Source organism: Hemitrygon akajei, chromosome 18 (genome assembly GCF_048418815.1).
Source record: "Hemitrygon akajei chromosome 18, sHemAka1.3, whole genome shotgun sequence".
NCBI lineage: Eukaryota > Metazoa > Chordata > Chondrichthyes > Myliobatiformes > Dasyatidae > Hemitrygon > Hemitrygon akajei.
The window spans coordinates 33,569,710-33,586,113 of record NC_133141.1 but is presented as its reverse complement, the minus strand read 5'-3'; the positions used below and the strand labels follow the sequence as shown (position 1 = coordinate 33,586,113).

Genomic DNA, 16,404 nt, shown 5'->3' with positions numbered 1-16,404 from the left:
CACTAGTCCTTTATTTTTGTAATTTATAGTCATTTTATGTCTTTGCACCACATTACTGCCGCATAACAACAAACTTCACATCAGAAACGGTAGGCTGAAGTGCCTGTTCCTGTGTTATACAGCTCCACGTACTGATCGAGAAGGGACAAAATATGGGGCACCTTTCTCCTCCCTCCCATCGGACAAAAAATACAAAAGCCCAAGAGATGTATCATCAGACTCAAGGAAAGCTTCTACCCCACTGTTATCAGACTCTTCAATGGAGCCCTTGTACAATAAGATGGACTTTTGACCTCATAATCTACCTTCTTATGGCCATTGCACCGCACTTTGAATAGTCTGATACCAGCGGGGTAGAAGCTGTCCTTGAGCCTGGTGGTACATGCTTTCAGGCTTTTGTATCTTCTGTCCAATGGGAGGGGGCTTCTATCCCATTGCTATAAGGCTATTGAATGGTCTCCTGTAATCTGATAACAGATAACCAAATGAAAATTAGCCCTCTGGCTGCATTACTCCTTCTCTTACCCCTCATCTGCTCTCATGACCTGTGTTTCACCCAACCTCTTTCCTTTTACTCTATGGTTCCATCTTCTTCAACCCTTTGACTCTTCCACTAATCAGCTCCAACTTCTCTCATCATTCCTATTTTTCCGCCTGTCCCCCACCTACCTACCTTCCCCCCTCACCTGGATCCACCTATCACCTGCCAGCTTGTACTCCATCCTTTTATCCGGGCTTCTGCCTCTTTCTTTCCAGTCCTCATGAATGGTCTCCATCCAAAACATAGACTGTTCATTTCCCTCCATAGGAATATGTGTTCCATTCCAACATCTGCACTCTTCCTTGTGTGCCTACATAGAAGTGCATCATAATCGGCATTTGCTTAAAGAATCTTCCTCTGATATTCCCTACCTTGGGAATTTCAGTTGTGTAGCAAGTTCAGAATTAGGTTTGATATCATTGGCATATGCCATGAAATTTGTTATTTTGTGGCAGCAGTACATTACAATACATGATTATAAAAATACATAAATTACAATAAGTATATATTTTAAATGTATCAAATAAATAGTGCAAAAAGAGAAGAGATAAAAGTAGTGGTAGTATTCATGGGTCCATTGTCCATTCAGAAATCTGATGGCAGAGGGGAAGAAGCCATTCCTGAAAAGTTGAATGAGTGTCTTCAGACACCTGTACCTCCTCTTTGATGGTAGCAAAGAGGGCATGTCCTGAGTGGTGGGGGATTTTAGTAATAGATGCTGTCTTTTTGAGGCATTGCCTTTTAAAGATGTCCACAGTGCTGGGAAGGCTTGTGCCCATGATGGAGCTAGCAGAGTTTACAATTTTCTGCAGCTATTTTGATCCTGTGCAGTGGCCCCTCCATACCAGACAGTCATGCAACCAGTTAGAATGCTTTCCACAGTATATCTGTAGAAATTTGCAAGTGTCTTTGGTGACATGCCAAATCTCCTCAAACTCATAATGAAGTTTAGCTGCTTGTGTGCCTTCTTTGTAATTGCATCAATATGTTGGGCCCAGGGTAGATCTTCACGTACGATGACACCCAGGAACTTGAAACTGCTCACCCTTTCCACTTCTGATCCCTCAATGAGGACTGGTGTTTATTCACTCGACTTTCCCTTCCTGAAGTCACCATCTGAAATTCTGCCAACAATAGTTGTGTCTCTGGCAAATTTATAGATGGCATTTGAGCTGTTCCTAGCCACACAATCATGGGTGTAGAGAGAGTAGAGCACTGGGTAAGCACACATCCTGCCAGAGGTGTGCCAGTGTTGATTGTCATTGAGGAGGAGATGTTACTTCCAATCCACACTGACTGTGGTCTCCCAGTGAGGAAGTTGAAGATCCAGTTGCAGAGGGAGGTACAGAGGTCTAGGTTTTGGAGCTTGTTGGTTAGTACTGAGGGTATGATGGTGTTGAACGCTGAGCTCTAATCAACAAACAGCAGTCTGACATCGGTATTGCTATTGTCCAGGTGATCCAAGTCTGAGTGGAGAGCCAGTGAGATTGCATTCACTGCAAACCTATTGTGGCGATAGGCAAATTGCAGTGGGTCCCAATCCTTGCTGAGGCAGGAGTTGATTCTAGCCATGACCAACCTCTCAAAGCATTTCATCACAGTAGATGTGAGTGTAACTGGGTGATAGTCATTGAGGCAGCTCACCCTCCTCTTCTTGGACATCGGTATGACTGTTGCCCTTTTGAAGCAGGTGGGAACCTCTGACTGCAGCAGTGAGAGTTTGAAAATGTCCCTGAACACTCCTGCCAGTTGGTTGGCGCAGGTTTTCAGAGCCCTACCTGGCACACTATCAGGACCTGATGCCTTGTGAGGATTCACCCTCTTGAAAGATGTTCTGATGTTGGATTCTTGAGACAGAGATCACAGAGTCATCAGATGCTGCAGAGATTCTCACAGGTGTAGTTTTATTCTCCCTTTCAAAGTGGGTGCATAAAAGGAATTGAGCTCATCTGGGAGTGAACCTTCACAGTAATTCATGATGTTAGGTTTTGCTTTGTAGGAAGTAATGGCCTGCAAACCCTGCCAGAGCTGGCATGTATCTGATTCTGTCTCGAACTTCAATTGGAATTGTTTTCTCACCCTTAAAATAGCCTTCCATAGGTCGTATAGTTTTGGATCACCAGTCTTGAATGCCACAGATCTAGCCCTCAGCAGACTATGAATTCCCTGATTGATCCATGGCTTTTGGTGTGAGTATGTTCTCAAAGGCACACACTCATCCACACAGGTCTCGATGAAGTTGGTGACAATTGTGTCATATTCATTCAGACTCAAAGATGAATCCCCGAACACCGTCCAGTCCGCCAACTCAAGGCTGTCCTGTAAGTGCTCCCTGGCCTCCTTTCACCATACCTTCTTAGTCCTCCCCACTGGTGCTGCAGTCCCTAGGAGTGAATCCGTCCCAATTTTTACCAATCCACCATAGAAAGTATCCAATCTGGATGCATCACTGCTTGGTACAGCAACTGCTCTACCTGTGATGGCAAGAAACTGCAGAGAGTTGTGGACACAGAAACTAGCCACCCCTCCATGGACTCTGTCATACCCACCCGGGACATTCTCTCTTCTCCAACTCTCCCATTGGGTGGAAGATACAAAAGCCTGAAAGCACGATCCACCAGGCTCAAGGACAGCTTCTACCCTGCTGTTATATGACTATTAAGTAGTTCGCTATACCATCAGCTGGACTTTTGACCTCACAATCTACCTTTTATGTTCTTGCACCTTATTGTCAACCTGCACTGCACTTTCATACAGAACAGATCAATGCACTGTGATCTATATGTTTAATGATTTTATCTGTATGAACAGTGTGCAAGACAAGCTTTACACTGTATCAGTATAGGTGACAGCAATAAACCAATTTCAATTTAGCTAGCGTTGGAACTGAGTTTATTATTGTCACAATGCACTTGTATTGTGAGGGGGTGCAATACACTTCCCGCTGGATACTACAGCTCCCAGAGCGGCATCGTGGCAGTGCCATAAGGTGCAAAGTACAATGCCAAGCACTTTCCTGCCTTGACCATCCCCAGTTGCAGTGCTCCCGCAATCACCGCCAAGAAATCCCTTTCTTCCTCATCCCGCAGACGCAGCCTGAAGGAGAGGAGCGGCACTTCGTTCCATCGTGGGCGTTCGCACCTTTTTTTTTAACGAGAGCGCTCCCGGGGAGGGGGGAGTGGAAACCATTACCTTCCAGGAGTGATTAGTGACCTTGCCTCTCAGACTCGAGTCGTTCTGGAAGCCGCTGGAGATTCCGGGTCGCGGGTAAGCTGAAAAAGCCGCAGGTAAATCCACTTTTGCAATAGTTTACAACTCCCCCTGCTCTCCGGTCCTGTCCAGTTGTTTCCCTCTAAATCTAAAGTTTAACGTACTGCCTTAGAAGGGAGCGGGTGGGAATGTTAAAGTTACAGGCAAAGTCGATGGTTCATGTGACTTAATTGTGAGAATCGGCGGGTCTGAGGTCAACTGGACAGCAGCCTAAGTGTGTCCCTCTGCCGGGGTGTCCCCTTGCTTTCGGCAGTGGGGACCGCAAAACTCCCGGGGCACATGGCTTTAGGAACTGGGGGGGGGGGGGGGGTTGTTTTCGAGGGTGTCTCGGCGCCTGTTGCAGTCGGGAGCCGCCGCATTCAGTACGAACACCGAGGGATACCTGCGATCGTGTATAAAACCGCTGGGAAGAGCAAAGCTTGTAAAGAGGCAGCTCGTCTAGATGTGTGTCATTCCTTCATTACTAACCTGAACAGAAAAGCGCAGGATCGGGCCCTTCGGCCCACCATGTCCGTGCTGAACTATTAAGTAAATGTCTAATCTCTCCTTGCCTGCACAATCTCCATTTCCCTCCGTTCCCTGCACATCCACGTGTCTCTTAAAAGCCTATTCCCATCTGCCTCCACTATCACCCTGGCAGCACATTCCAGACACCCATCACTCTCAGTATTAAAAAAAACTTGCCCCACACATCTCCTTTGAATTTACCCCCTCTCACTTTAAATGTATGCCCTCTGGTGTTAGATATTTCAACACTGGGGAAATAGATGCCAATGTCTACTCTACCTGTGCCTCTCGTAATCTTATAAACCTCGATCAGGTCTCCCCTCAGCCTCCACTGCTCCAGCGAAAACAACCCAAGTTTGTCCAGCCTCTCCTTGTAGCTCTTGCATGCCCTCTAATCCAGACAGCATCTCCTCTGCACCCTCTCCAAAGCCCCCACACCCTTCCTGTAATGGGGTGTCCAGAACTGTACTCAATACAACAGACGTGGCCTGACCAGAGTTTTGTGGCCCGGATCAAGTTATGAACCAACAACCTTCTGGCAAGTTAGCGATTTGCTGCCTCTCTTGGGGTCAGGACTCAGACTGTGTTCCTGAAGCTGCCGTTGCAGTTTCCCCTCAGATCGTCTACACTTCCAAAAAGTACCCCCACTGGCCTGGAAGCACTCGAGGGTGTCCTGCAACCACAAACAGCGCCGTGATAAATGTAAGGAATCAGGGAATAGTCACAGCATAGAAAGAGGCCATTCAGCTCATTGTGGCTGTGCCAGTTGTCTACCAGAGTAATTCACTGGCCCTAGTCCCGGAGCACTTTCTCTGGAGTTTTATGAACTTTTCTCCACCAGGCCCCTCCTGAAGATCATAGTGGGACCTTTCTCCTCCACATCGACAAATTGTGCATTGCACGTTCCAACCACACGCTGGGATTCCGAAAGTCCTTCTTCACACCACCTATAATTCTCCTTCAGTCTATTGTATACCTTTGACCCCCCCCCCCCCCCACTCGTGGGACAGTCTCACACTTTCCTCTATTCAGATCCAGAGTCTCAGAGTCATACAGCACAGAGATAGGCCCCTCGGCCCAACTCATCCATGCTGACTGTGTTGCCCTGGGGGCTAGTCCCACCTACCCTCAACTGGCAAATAGCCCTCTGAGTCTCTTCTCTCCATGTACTAATCTAGGTAGCTTTTAAACGTCCCTAATGTGCCTGCCTCAAGCACTGTTTCTGGCAGCTCATTCCAAATCCGCACCACCTGCCCCTGATGTCCCTATTAAATCTCTCACTTCCGATCTCAAAGCTGTACTGTCTTGTTTTTATCACCACACTTCCTGGGGAAAAGACTATGTGTTCACACCCTCTCTATGCCCCTCATGATCCTCTATCAGGTCATTATTGATTGATTGATTGCGATACAGTGCAGAATAGGCCTTCCTGACCCAACAACCCCCCGATTTAACCTGAGCCTAATCACAGGACAATTAACCTATCAACCTGTCTTTGGACTGTGGGAGGAAACCAGAGCACCTGGAGGAAACCCATGTGGCAACGGGGAGAAAGTACAAATTTCTTACAGACAGCTGCAGGAATTGAACCCAGGTCACTGGTACTGTAAGCATTGTGCTAACTGCCCAATCCTCATCACTTTATATAGTTTCATCAAATCTCTCCCCAGGCTTCTCAAAAGAAGATATCCACAGACTCTCCAATCTCTAACTGATTCCAGGGACCATTCCCATCAATCTTTTCGAGACCCTCTCGAACTCCTTCACTTTCGTCCTATAACACTCGTCCAAAGACCCACTATGTCCTCTAAATTACAAGGATGAATATAAAACACACCTTAACTCTGTTACAGAGCTGAGCTCTGATCAGAATCAGAAACAGATTTATTATCACTGGCATAGATTATGTGAAATTTGTTGTTTTGAGGCAGCAGAACAGTGCAAAGAAGTAAAATTGCACAGATGCAAGAGGGGAGAGATTTAAAAGAGACCCAAGAGGTAACTTCTTTGCACAGAGGACAGTGAGTACCTGGAAGTGGTCAAAGTAGCTACAACTGCAATATTTAAGAAGCATTTGGATAGGTACTTGGAGGGGATGGGCTTTCTGACTGATTGCATCTCAGCCTGGTGTGAAAGCTCCAAAGCACAGAATTTAAAAAAAAGCCATCTCCATCATGGGCACAACCCTCCCCATCCTTGAGAACATCTGCAAGAGGTGGTGCCTCAAAAAGACAGCATCCATCATTAAAGACCCTCACCCACCCCCCATGGCATGTCCTCTTCTCATTACTACCATCAGGGAGGAGGTACAGGAGCCTAAAAACACACACAACTTTTCAGGAGCAGCTTCTTCTCCTCCACTATTGGATCCCTGAATGGTCCATGAACCCATGACCATGGCCTCACTAGTCCTATTTACTTTTGCGCTATTTATTTCTTTTTGTGACTTACAACAATTTTTCTGTCTTGCACTGTACTGCAGCCTCAAAACAACTAATTTCTCAAACTCAGGAGATTCTGCAGATGCTAGAAATCCAGAGGAACTCAGCAGGTCAGGCAGCATCTATGGAGAGGAGTAAACAGTCGACGTTTCAGGCCGAGACCCTTCATTGGACTTCATCAGGAACAAATTTCACATGTGTCAGTGATAATAAACCTGATTCTGCTTCCGAAGTGATGCTTGATCAGGGTCAAGCTGCCTCCACTCAGTTTGCAGACATGATTAATTTTCCAGCAGATTTCACTCACTGAGAGATGACTGGGTCCACAGCGATACACAGGCCAATTGCAGAATGCCTACAGATTTCCTTGCTGGGTTGTGAAGGGATAGGTCTCCATGTAGTGATCTACCATGACAAGCACTGCAGGCTAGTGATCCCCATTCAGATTCATACTTATCTAATGCATTAACAACCAACCCAAGGATATGTTGAGGGCAGCCGACAAGTATCGCCACACATTCCAGAGTCAACGCAGCATACCCACAATGTTCAGCAGAATGACATAAGCAGCAGTAACAACAGAACAAAACAAGACAACAGCAGCGAAACAAACCCCTTTCCCACTCCCTCATACACACAAACAGGACAAAGATACTCTGTCCATTCCACATTTTCATGCAAATCATACAGAGATCCGTGTGAAACACCTCCACTCAGAATAAGAGCCATCTACCAGAGCCCTCTATGGGCAAGCCAGTTTGGATCCAATCAGCGAAGTCACCAAGGATGCCAATTTTCCCAATGCCAATCCCATCCCAATATTCCGGATGAACCTACCATGCCTTGTTGAATGCCTGACTAAAATCTACCTTTTTCAATCACTTTCAGCACCACCTTGAAGAACTCAATCAGATTAGTGGGTCATACCTGGTTAACCATGGGGAGGCATAATCTACATAGAGTGGTCATGTCAGATCAGCACTAATAGTGTACAACTTCATGGGAGGAATCCAAGATGGTTTTCTAGATGGATATGTTGAGGAGCCAATTAAAGAAATGGTTGTTTTAGATCTGGCATTGAGTTTGAAAGTGATATTGTTCAATCTGAAACTAGGGTCTTAGGTTGAAGCTCCTACAGTCTTTTATAGGAACGTAACAGGTAGGTTAATTGTCTGTTGATTAGGTTAGGGTTAATCGAGTTTGTCAAGGGTTGTTGGGGTGGTGTGGCTCGACTCTGCACTGAATTGCTAAATAAATAATGAATGGTTTTTCCCGGGATGGAAAGGTCAATGCAATAGAGGGCAGATATTTAAGGTGAAAGAGGGAAATTACAGCGAGGATGTGCGGGGCAGGTTTTAATTATACAAAGGGTGGGGGGGGGTGTCTGGAATGCCAGGGGCGGTGCTGGAGGCTAATATCATTGGAGCGTTTGAGGGCTTCTTACACAGGGACATGAATTTATAGAGAAGGGACAGATGCGGTCAGTGTGTGGGAAAGAGGGTTTAGACTGATTAGTTCAGCACAACGTGGCAGGCTGAAGGTCCCGTCCTGTGCTGTACTGTTCTGTGCATCCATATCCCACTGAACACATCTCCACATGTGGGTAACAGAGCCTCTAACAATTTCTCAAACAACCTCTACCTCGACAGAAGCTCCTCGCTCACTGACGGCTCGCAGGTTTAAAAATGCAGTCCGAGCTGAGATGTTTTTGGTGCGCGTGGTGAGAAAGGACTGCAGTGCCAACATGCTCTTTATCTTTCTGGGGAGTTTACAACACTTTTGACAAAGCACTTTGTTCAGAGTTGACCTGATGAAATTGCTTCCCTGCCGTAAACAATAGTCTTTTCATAACACCAAAGGCTGTTCCTAATTACTGGCTACAAACATCAAAGGTCGGTTATTGCAAGCAATCTCCTTACAGCTCTTAAAATGGCGATTGCACCTCGTTTGCGTTGTACATTTTGTTGCAAGGATGGCACAGTTGGTATATTGATGCAAATGAGAAAATGGCAAAGCTGCAAATCCTCAGCGCAAACCGCCCCACCGCATTGTGCAAAGAATCAAAAGCACTCAACTTCATGGAGTCATACGGCACAGAAACAGGCCTTGATGCCCATCATATCCATGCTGCCCCTTTTTGTCCATCTCCACCAATCCCAGTTGCCCCCATTAGGCCTGTATCCTTCTACACCTTGTCTATTTAAGTGTCTGTCTAAATGCGCCTCAAATGCAGAAAGTGCATCTGATTTTAGCAAGGCAGACTGGCTGGTCCAGTGGTATTGCAACAACGACCTCACACACTGTGTCAGCAAGACCAAGGAATTGTTTGTGGACTTCTGGAAGGGGAATTCGGGAAAACACACACCAGACCTCATTGAGGGATCAGTGGCGGGAAGCTTGAGAAGCTTCAAGTTCTGGGATGTCAGCATCTCAGAGGATCAATCCTGAGCCCAATACTTTGATGCAATCATAAAAAAGGCACACCAGCGGCTCTGCTTCGTTAGAAGTGTGGGGAGATATGGAATGTCACCAGAGACTCTTGCAGATTTCTACAGATGTACATTCTGACTGGGTGCATCCCCACATGACTCCATCACAGGCACAAACCTCCCCACCATCGAGGATATCTTCAAGAGGTCGTGCCCCAAAGCAGTATCCATCACTAAGGACCCTCACCACCTGCGTCATGCCCTCTTCTCATTACTACCATCAGGGAGGAGGTACAGGAGGCTGAAGACCCAACTTAGTGTTTTAAGAACTACTTCTTCCCCTCCACTATCAGGTTTCTGAACAGTCCATGAACCCATACAGTATAGGACAGGACAACTGATAGAAGAATATAAGGAAACAGACATTGATAGTCAGAACCTTTTTCCCAGGGTAAGGCTATCAAAAACAAGAGGCTGTAGGTTCAAGGTGAGAGGGGTCCCTGAGGGGGTAAGTTTTCCACCCAGAGTGTGTGATAATCTCTCAGAGTGAGAATCAGGTTTATTATCACTGACATACAGTATGCTGTGACATTTGTTGTTTTGTGGTAGCAGTCATACGGCACAGAAACAGGCCTTACTGCCCATCATTATCCATGCTGCCCCTTTTTGTCCATCTCTATCAACCCCAATTGCCCCCATTAGGCCTGTATCTGGTTGTGTGCTCTACGAGTCTATGACTCAGACCCACCGAGGATAAGGGAACATATCCAAGTCAGGACAGTGTGCTAATCCTCGGGTATGAAGGAAAGGAAGAGATCAGGAGGGGCCGACTTGAGGCAAAGTGTCACTGTGATCCTACTGAATAGGGGAGTGAGCTCAAGAGACTAAATGCCTGATCCTGCTTGTAAATTCCCCACATTCATTCAATCAGCTCCCTCAAAACAATCCTTGACTTTTCCTGTCATACAACTGTTAGTGGCAAGAGCAGAAAAATAGGAGGGGTGGGGGGGGGGGGGTCAGGCATAATCCTTCGAACCTGCGGATTAGCACACTGTCCTGACTTGGATATGTTCCCTCATCCTCAGTGGGTCTGAGTCATAGGCTCATAGAGCACACAACCAGGCCCTTTGGCCCTGTAATCTTTGTCAAACTGGTAATCTGCCTAATCCCTCTACCTGCACCTGTGACAAGGCCCTCCATACCTGTCCAAACTTCTCTTAAATGTTGCAGTTGAACCCACATCTACCACATTTGCTGGCAGCTTGTTCCACACCCACACCACCCTCTGAGTGAAGGAGTTCCCCTTCGTATTCCTTTTAAATATTTCACCTTTCACCCTAAACCTATATCCTGTAGTTCTAGTCCCACCCAACCTAAAGAGAAAAAGCCTGCATACATTCACCCTAACTCTTGGTCTCATACAGTTATTTTGTATAGCTGTATAAGATCTCATCTCTTTCTCCTGTGCTCCAGGGAATACAGTCCTAACCTAGTCCACCTTTCCCACTAAGTCAAGTCCTCAAGTCCTGGTAACATCCCTATAAAATTCCTTTGGACTCTTTCAAATTTATTGATATATTTCCTATAGGCAGGTGTCCAGGACTGAATACAATACTCTAAATCTGGCTTCATCAACATCCTGGGCAACTTCAACATAACAACCCAATACTGCCTCCCCTCCCTTCCCCACTGAACACTATATTGGGATACATTTCCATGGAGTCTTCAAAAACTAACACAATTGTTAACTTAAAGTGGAATCGCAGTCGGACAAGGTGGTGAAGAAGGCTTTAGACACTCTGGTCCTCATCAGACAGGGTACCAAATAAAGAAACTGGGTGGTTATGCTGCAGTTGTATAAGATGTTTGTGAGGCTGTTTGTGATGTATTGTGTGTAATTTTGGTCATCCTGTTATAGGAAAAATATTAAACTGGAAAGATTTCAGAAAAGATTGTGGTCAGGACTCAAGAGGGTGAGTTATATGAGGAAGTCAGAAAGGCTGGGCATTTTACTTCTTGGTGCATAGGACACTGAATGCGATCTCAAAGAGGTGTATAAAATCATAAGGGGCGTAGATTAGGTGACCAATCTTTCAAACGAAGAAAAAGGGAATTCTCCCCTGTGTCCTGCAGTCAATATTTATTTATTAAGAGGCCATTATCAGCTTATCTCTTTCAGGAGCTTGTTATGTGCACAGTAACTGTTGTGTTTCCTAGTTCTTCTGCAGGGGTTAGTATTATATTTATATTGTGTGTTAATAATTTGGATGACAGAATTTAGGGTTTTGTTGCAAAGTTTGCAGTTGATATGAAGATAGGTGGAGGGCAGGTAGATATGAGGAGGCTGCAGAAGAACTTAGATAGTTTAAGAGAATGGGCAAAGAAGTGGTTTCCCTAAAAGTTAACTTGCAGGTTGAGTCAGTGAGGAAGGCAAATGCAATGGTAGCATTCGTTTTGAGGGGACTAGAATATAAAAGCAAGGATGTAACGTTGAGGCTTTATAAAGGCACTGGTGAGGTCTCACTTAGAGTATTGTGAGCAGTTTTGGGCCCCTTATCTAAGAAAGGATGTGATGACATTGAAGAGGGTTCAAAGGAGGGGCATGATTCCAGGAATGAAAGGGTTAACATATGAGGACTGATAATGGCTCTGAGCTTATACTCCCTGGAATGAGAGGAATGAGGGGAGATGTCATTGAAACATATCGAATATTGAAATGCCTAAATAGAGTGGATGTGGAGAGGATGTTTCCTGTAGTGTGGGTGAGTCTAGAACCAGAGGGCACAGCCTCAGAATAGAGGGACGTTCATTTAGAACAGAGATGAGGAGGAATTTCTTTACCCAGAGGGTGGTGAATTGGTGGAATTCATTGCCACAGGAGGCCAGGTCACTGGGTATATTTAAGGCAGAGGTTGATAGATTCTTCATTAATCAGGACATGAAGGAACACAGGGAGAAGGCAGGGTATTGGGGCTGAGAGAGAAAATGGATCAGCCATGATGAAATGGTGGAGTGACTTGATGGACTGAATGGCCTAATTCTGCTCCTATGTCTTGTGGTCTTATGTCTTCTTGTAACAGTAACTGTGAGAGCACTGTAAGGCTATGAATGGAATGGCATTAGCAAGGGTATTGAAACAAAGGAACCTCATAGTTCATTGAAAGTGCATCACAGGTAGACAGGGTGGTGAAAAAGTGAGGGCATTAAGTGTAGGAGTTGGGACAATACATTTGGGACATATAAGGGACTCTTAGATAGGCACATGGATGTAAGCAAAATGAAGGGTTATGGGCTGTGTGGAAGGAAAAGGTTAAATTGATCGTAGAGTAGTTTAAATATTCGGGACAATATTGTGAGCAGAAGAGCCTGTACTGTGCAGCCACACTCTGTATTCTGTGGTATTGATGCAGCTCTCCAAGTGAGGCCACACTTAGAGTACTGTGAGGAGTTTTGGTCCTACAATTCAGGAAATTTGTGGCTAAACTGAAAAGAGTCCAGAAAAGATTTACGAGGATGTTGTCAGGACTAGAGGGTCTGAGGGGCAGAAGGTGGTGAGTCTATGAAACGGGCTGCCAGAGGAAGTGGTTGAGGCAGGTACAATGGTGTCATTTAAGAAACACTTGGAGAGGTACATGGAGGGATACAGGCTGAACACAGGGACTAGCTGGGTGGGCATGGGCTAGTTGGGCCGAAAGGCCTGTATCCATGCTGCATTACTCTGTGACTCTAATAGGACAAAGTTCTTTTTCTACTTTTCTGAAGGTGGTTTATTCAATGTTACAGTACTTTGTGATGCACGCTATTCACAATTTCAAACTGCAACACTCACCATGATCCAGAACGCACTCAAGTCCCTGAGGTGCCCAATAGCCCTAGAAATCCCCCACCATAGCCGTGGACACAGTGTACTCCTTCTCCAGGAACAAACGAGCACAGACATAACCCCAGAAGAGGGGCAGGCAGTTGATTTGGGCAGAAGCTTCGCCTGGACAAATGGCCTCGGGACAAAGTGGTGAGAGGTGCCGGAGAAACACGAGCTTTTCTTTCCCTTTTTGCTTTCCTTAGGTGACGGTGGAAGGATGAAGTGTGGGGTCCTGACTGCATTTCTTACTGGCTTGCTGGCTGTTTGGGCAGGCTACGGGTCGTACTGTCAAGCACAGACGGAATCTGGCCACAAGCAGGGGGAGATGCTGGAAGTGGAATTCAACGCCAGTCAGCACAGTCCACCAAGCAAGGAATGGACCGCGTTCCACAGTGCCGTGACAGAGCAGCAGTACTACCTGATGCAGTTCTTCAGGCTCTACGGGGAGAATGGGAGACTGTCGTTCGAGGGCCTTCGCAAGCTGCTCACCAACCTGGGCCTGGGCGAGGTGCAGGTGGTGGAGATCCAGCATGAAGACCTTGGCCACGACCATGTCTCGCACCTGGATGTGCTGGAGCTGCAGGAGAACAAGCACGTGCACAGCCACACCACTCTGGAACATCTCCCCATGCCGGCCAGTGGGAGCCAGGGCCACAGCCTGATGGGCCGTCTCCCAGACATCTCTGCCGGTGCCTCAGCCAAGACCTCCACATCGGGGTAAGTAAAACAAGCCTTTTGACATGCAGCATTATAGGAATAGTGACATCAGATCTCTGAACAGTCCACAGACACTACCTAACTATTCCTCTTTCGCACTGTTTATAAATTTACTCTTGGAACAGAATAATTTTTATCACTCTGCTGCCGCAAAGCAACAATTTTTAATGATAATAAACCTGATTCTGACACTTTCTCTGTGACTGTTACACTTTATTCTACATTCTATTATTGCTTTACCTTGTTTTAAGTCGATACACTGTGTAATTATTTGATCTGTGTGAACAGTGTGAAAGACAAGCTTTTCACTGTATCCCAGTACATGTGATTGCTATAATTTTTCAAAAGCAAGGGCCAGTTGGAGGCTGGTGGGTGCAATGATGTTGTTGGCTTGCTGCTGCTGCCAATTTCACTGCTTCCAAGTGAATAAGTTCAAAGAGATTTTCCTTTCCAATTTGCTGGTGGGATCTCACTCAAGAAGCTTTTATAAAGCTTTATAAATCTCTGGTCAGACCTCATCTGGGGTACTGCATTCAAAATTATTTTGAGGCATAGACAGAGTAGGCAGCCGGTATCTTTCTCCCCCAGGGTGGAAATGTCTAATATCAGGGGGCATTCATTTAAGGTGAGAGAGGAAAGTTTAAAGGAGATACGCAGGGCAAGTTTTTTTAAACAGAGGGTGATGAGTGCCTAGAATGTGCTTCCGGGGAGGGGGGGGGGGGGGGTTTAAGAGACTGTTCCTGTGCCACTCAGTTCTACGTTCTGTGTTCCACCCATTGTTCAGATCCAACTTACAAAGTGCCAAAGTGGAACATGGATTTGATGTGGCAGCACTCTCGTCTATAAAGGAGTTTAAAACCTCCTCTGGAGGCAAGTAAACTCCTTCTTGGGAGCCCCAGAGAACAGTAGTGAGGGAACTCTGTGGCACTTGAGGGAGCGTGCAAAGTCACAGTTCTTGTGTCATCCTAAACCAAGGCTCCATCTTGTCTCCTAGGTTGTTATAAAGCATCCAGTGGCACGGTGCTGAAGAGGAGGTGGTTGTGGGTTGGAGGGCAGTGCAGTTATCCTTAGTGGCTTAGGGCAAACATTTATCTGTCAATCAACAAAACTTCCAGCTGGTTAGACACAAAGGAGCCAGAGGAACTCAGCAGGTCAGGCAGCATTTGTGGACGGAAATGAACAGGCAATGCTTTGGACCGAGACCCTTCGTTACGACTGGAAAGAGTAGAAGGGGAAGGGGTGGAGCAAAGTGATAGGTAGATCCAAGTGAGGAGGCCAGGTGATAGGGAGATGAGAGAGTGGTGCTGTGTATTTAATATTTCAGTAATATTTGAGTAATCTTGTAAATATATTGTTTGATTAAGCATTCTTTGTTCTTTGGCAAGTCTCACCTGCCGAGCAGAGTGATCTCCCCCAAGAGTAAGAAATCCTCCACAGTGATTAAATCTTTGTCTGAATGTAGCAATTTAACATTTACTATGCTGTGGATGTCTGTATAATTGTTGTTTTATATAGTATACAGTGTATGTATATTGTTTAGTTTGAGTTTATAGCTAAGCACAGAGTGTTGTGTATTTAATATTTCAGTAATATTTGAGTAATGTAAATAGATTGTTTGATTAAGCATTATTTGTTGTTAATAACTCATTATGGTTATATGTAAAATTACATAAATTGCATATGTCATGATGTTACCACATGTAAAGTACGCATCTCGCTTAAAGTAAAAGATGAAGTAGACACGTTTCTCTCTTGGCTCGTTTTCATTTCAATTAATTTAATGTTTTGGGGTTACAAGTGGGAGAGTGGGAATGATATAAGAAGCTGGGAGGTGAAAGGTGGATCCTGGTGAGAGGAGTGGTTGGTAGGCAGATCAGGGAGGGAAGGTTGTGAGAAGCAGAGAGATGATGTGTAAATCCAGATGAGAGGGGCAGTAGGCTGCTCAGGGAGAGGGAGAGTGGGATTGATGTCAGAAGTTGTGAGGTGACAGGTGGAAGTGACAAAGGGCTGAAGAAGATGGAATCTGATAGGGGACAGTGGACTATGGAATTTAGAGGAGGGAAGTAGGGATGGGAAACAGTGGGAGGAGTGTGGGAGTGATGGGCAGATGCAGCAGGTTGGGGAAGGAGAAAGACCTGGGGTGATTGGGGCAAGTTTTCCCACCATTCTATATCGGCTATCTCCCCCTCTTTCTTTCCAGTCCAGATAAAGGATCTCAACCCAAAACATCAACTGTCCATGTTTCAGGCTACATGAAAGTGGGGGGTTACGAAATAGGAGATGGCATTGCAAATACGTTTGGGCATATTCCCTCCCACGGTGGGCAGTATCTGCAGGAGGTGTTGCCTCAAGAAGGCAACGTCCATCATCAGAGATCCCCACCATCCGGGCCATCCCATCTTCTCACAGCTCCCATCGGGCAGGAGGTACAGAAACCTGAAGTCCCACACCACCAGGTTCAGGAACAGCTACTTCCCTTCAACCATTTGGTTCCTGAACCAACCGGCACAACCCTGATCACCACCTCAGTACAGCAACACCGTGACCACTTCTTGCACCTCGGCCAGATACACCCAGGTTACAGGAGCATAATTAGGCCATTTGGCTCATCAAATCTGCTCTGCCATTTAATCATGA

General features: G+C 45.9%; 1 protein-coding gene across 2 annotated transcripts in view; it reads left to right on the top strand.

Moving 5' to 3' along the window:
- The first annotated feature begins 3,604 nt into the window (after window positions 1–3,604).
- Window positions 3,605–16,404, top strand: part of LOC140741282 (zinc transporter ZIP10-like) — a 37,175-nt gene continuing 24,375 nt past the window's right edge. For both annotated transcript variants that reach the window (XM_073071293.1, XM_073071292.1), the window contains exons 1-2: window positions 3,605–3,828; window positions 13,254–13,767. In XM_073071293.1, coding sequence (XP_072927394.1) covers window positions 13,268–13,767 — 500 coding nt within the window. In that variant the 5' untranslated portion in view covers window positions 3,605–3,828; window positions 13,254–13,267. The remainder of the gene's footprint in view (window positions 3,829–13,253; window positions 13,768–16,404) is intronic.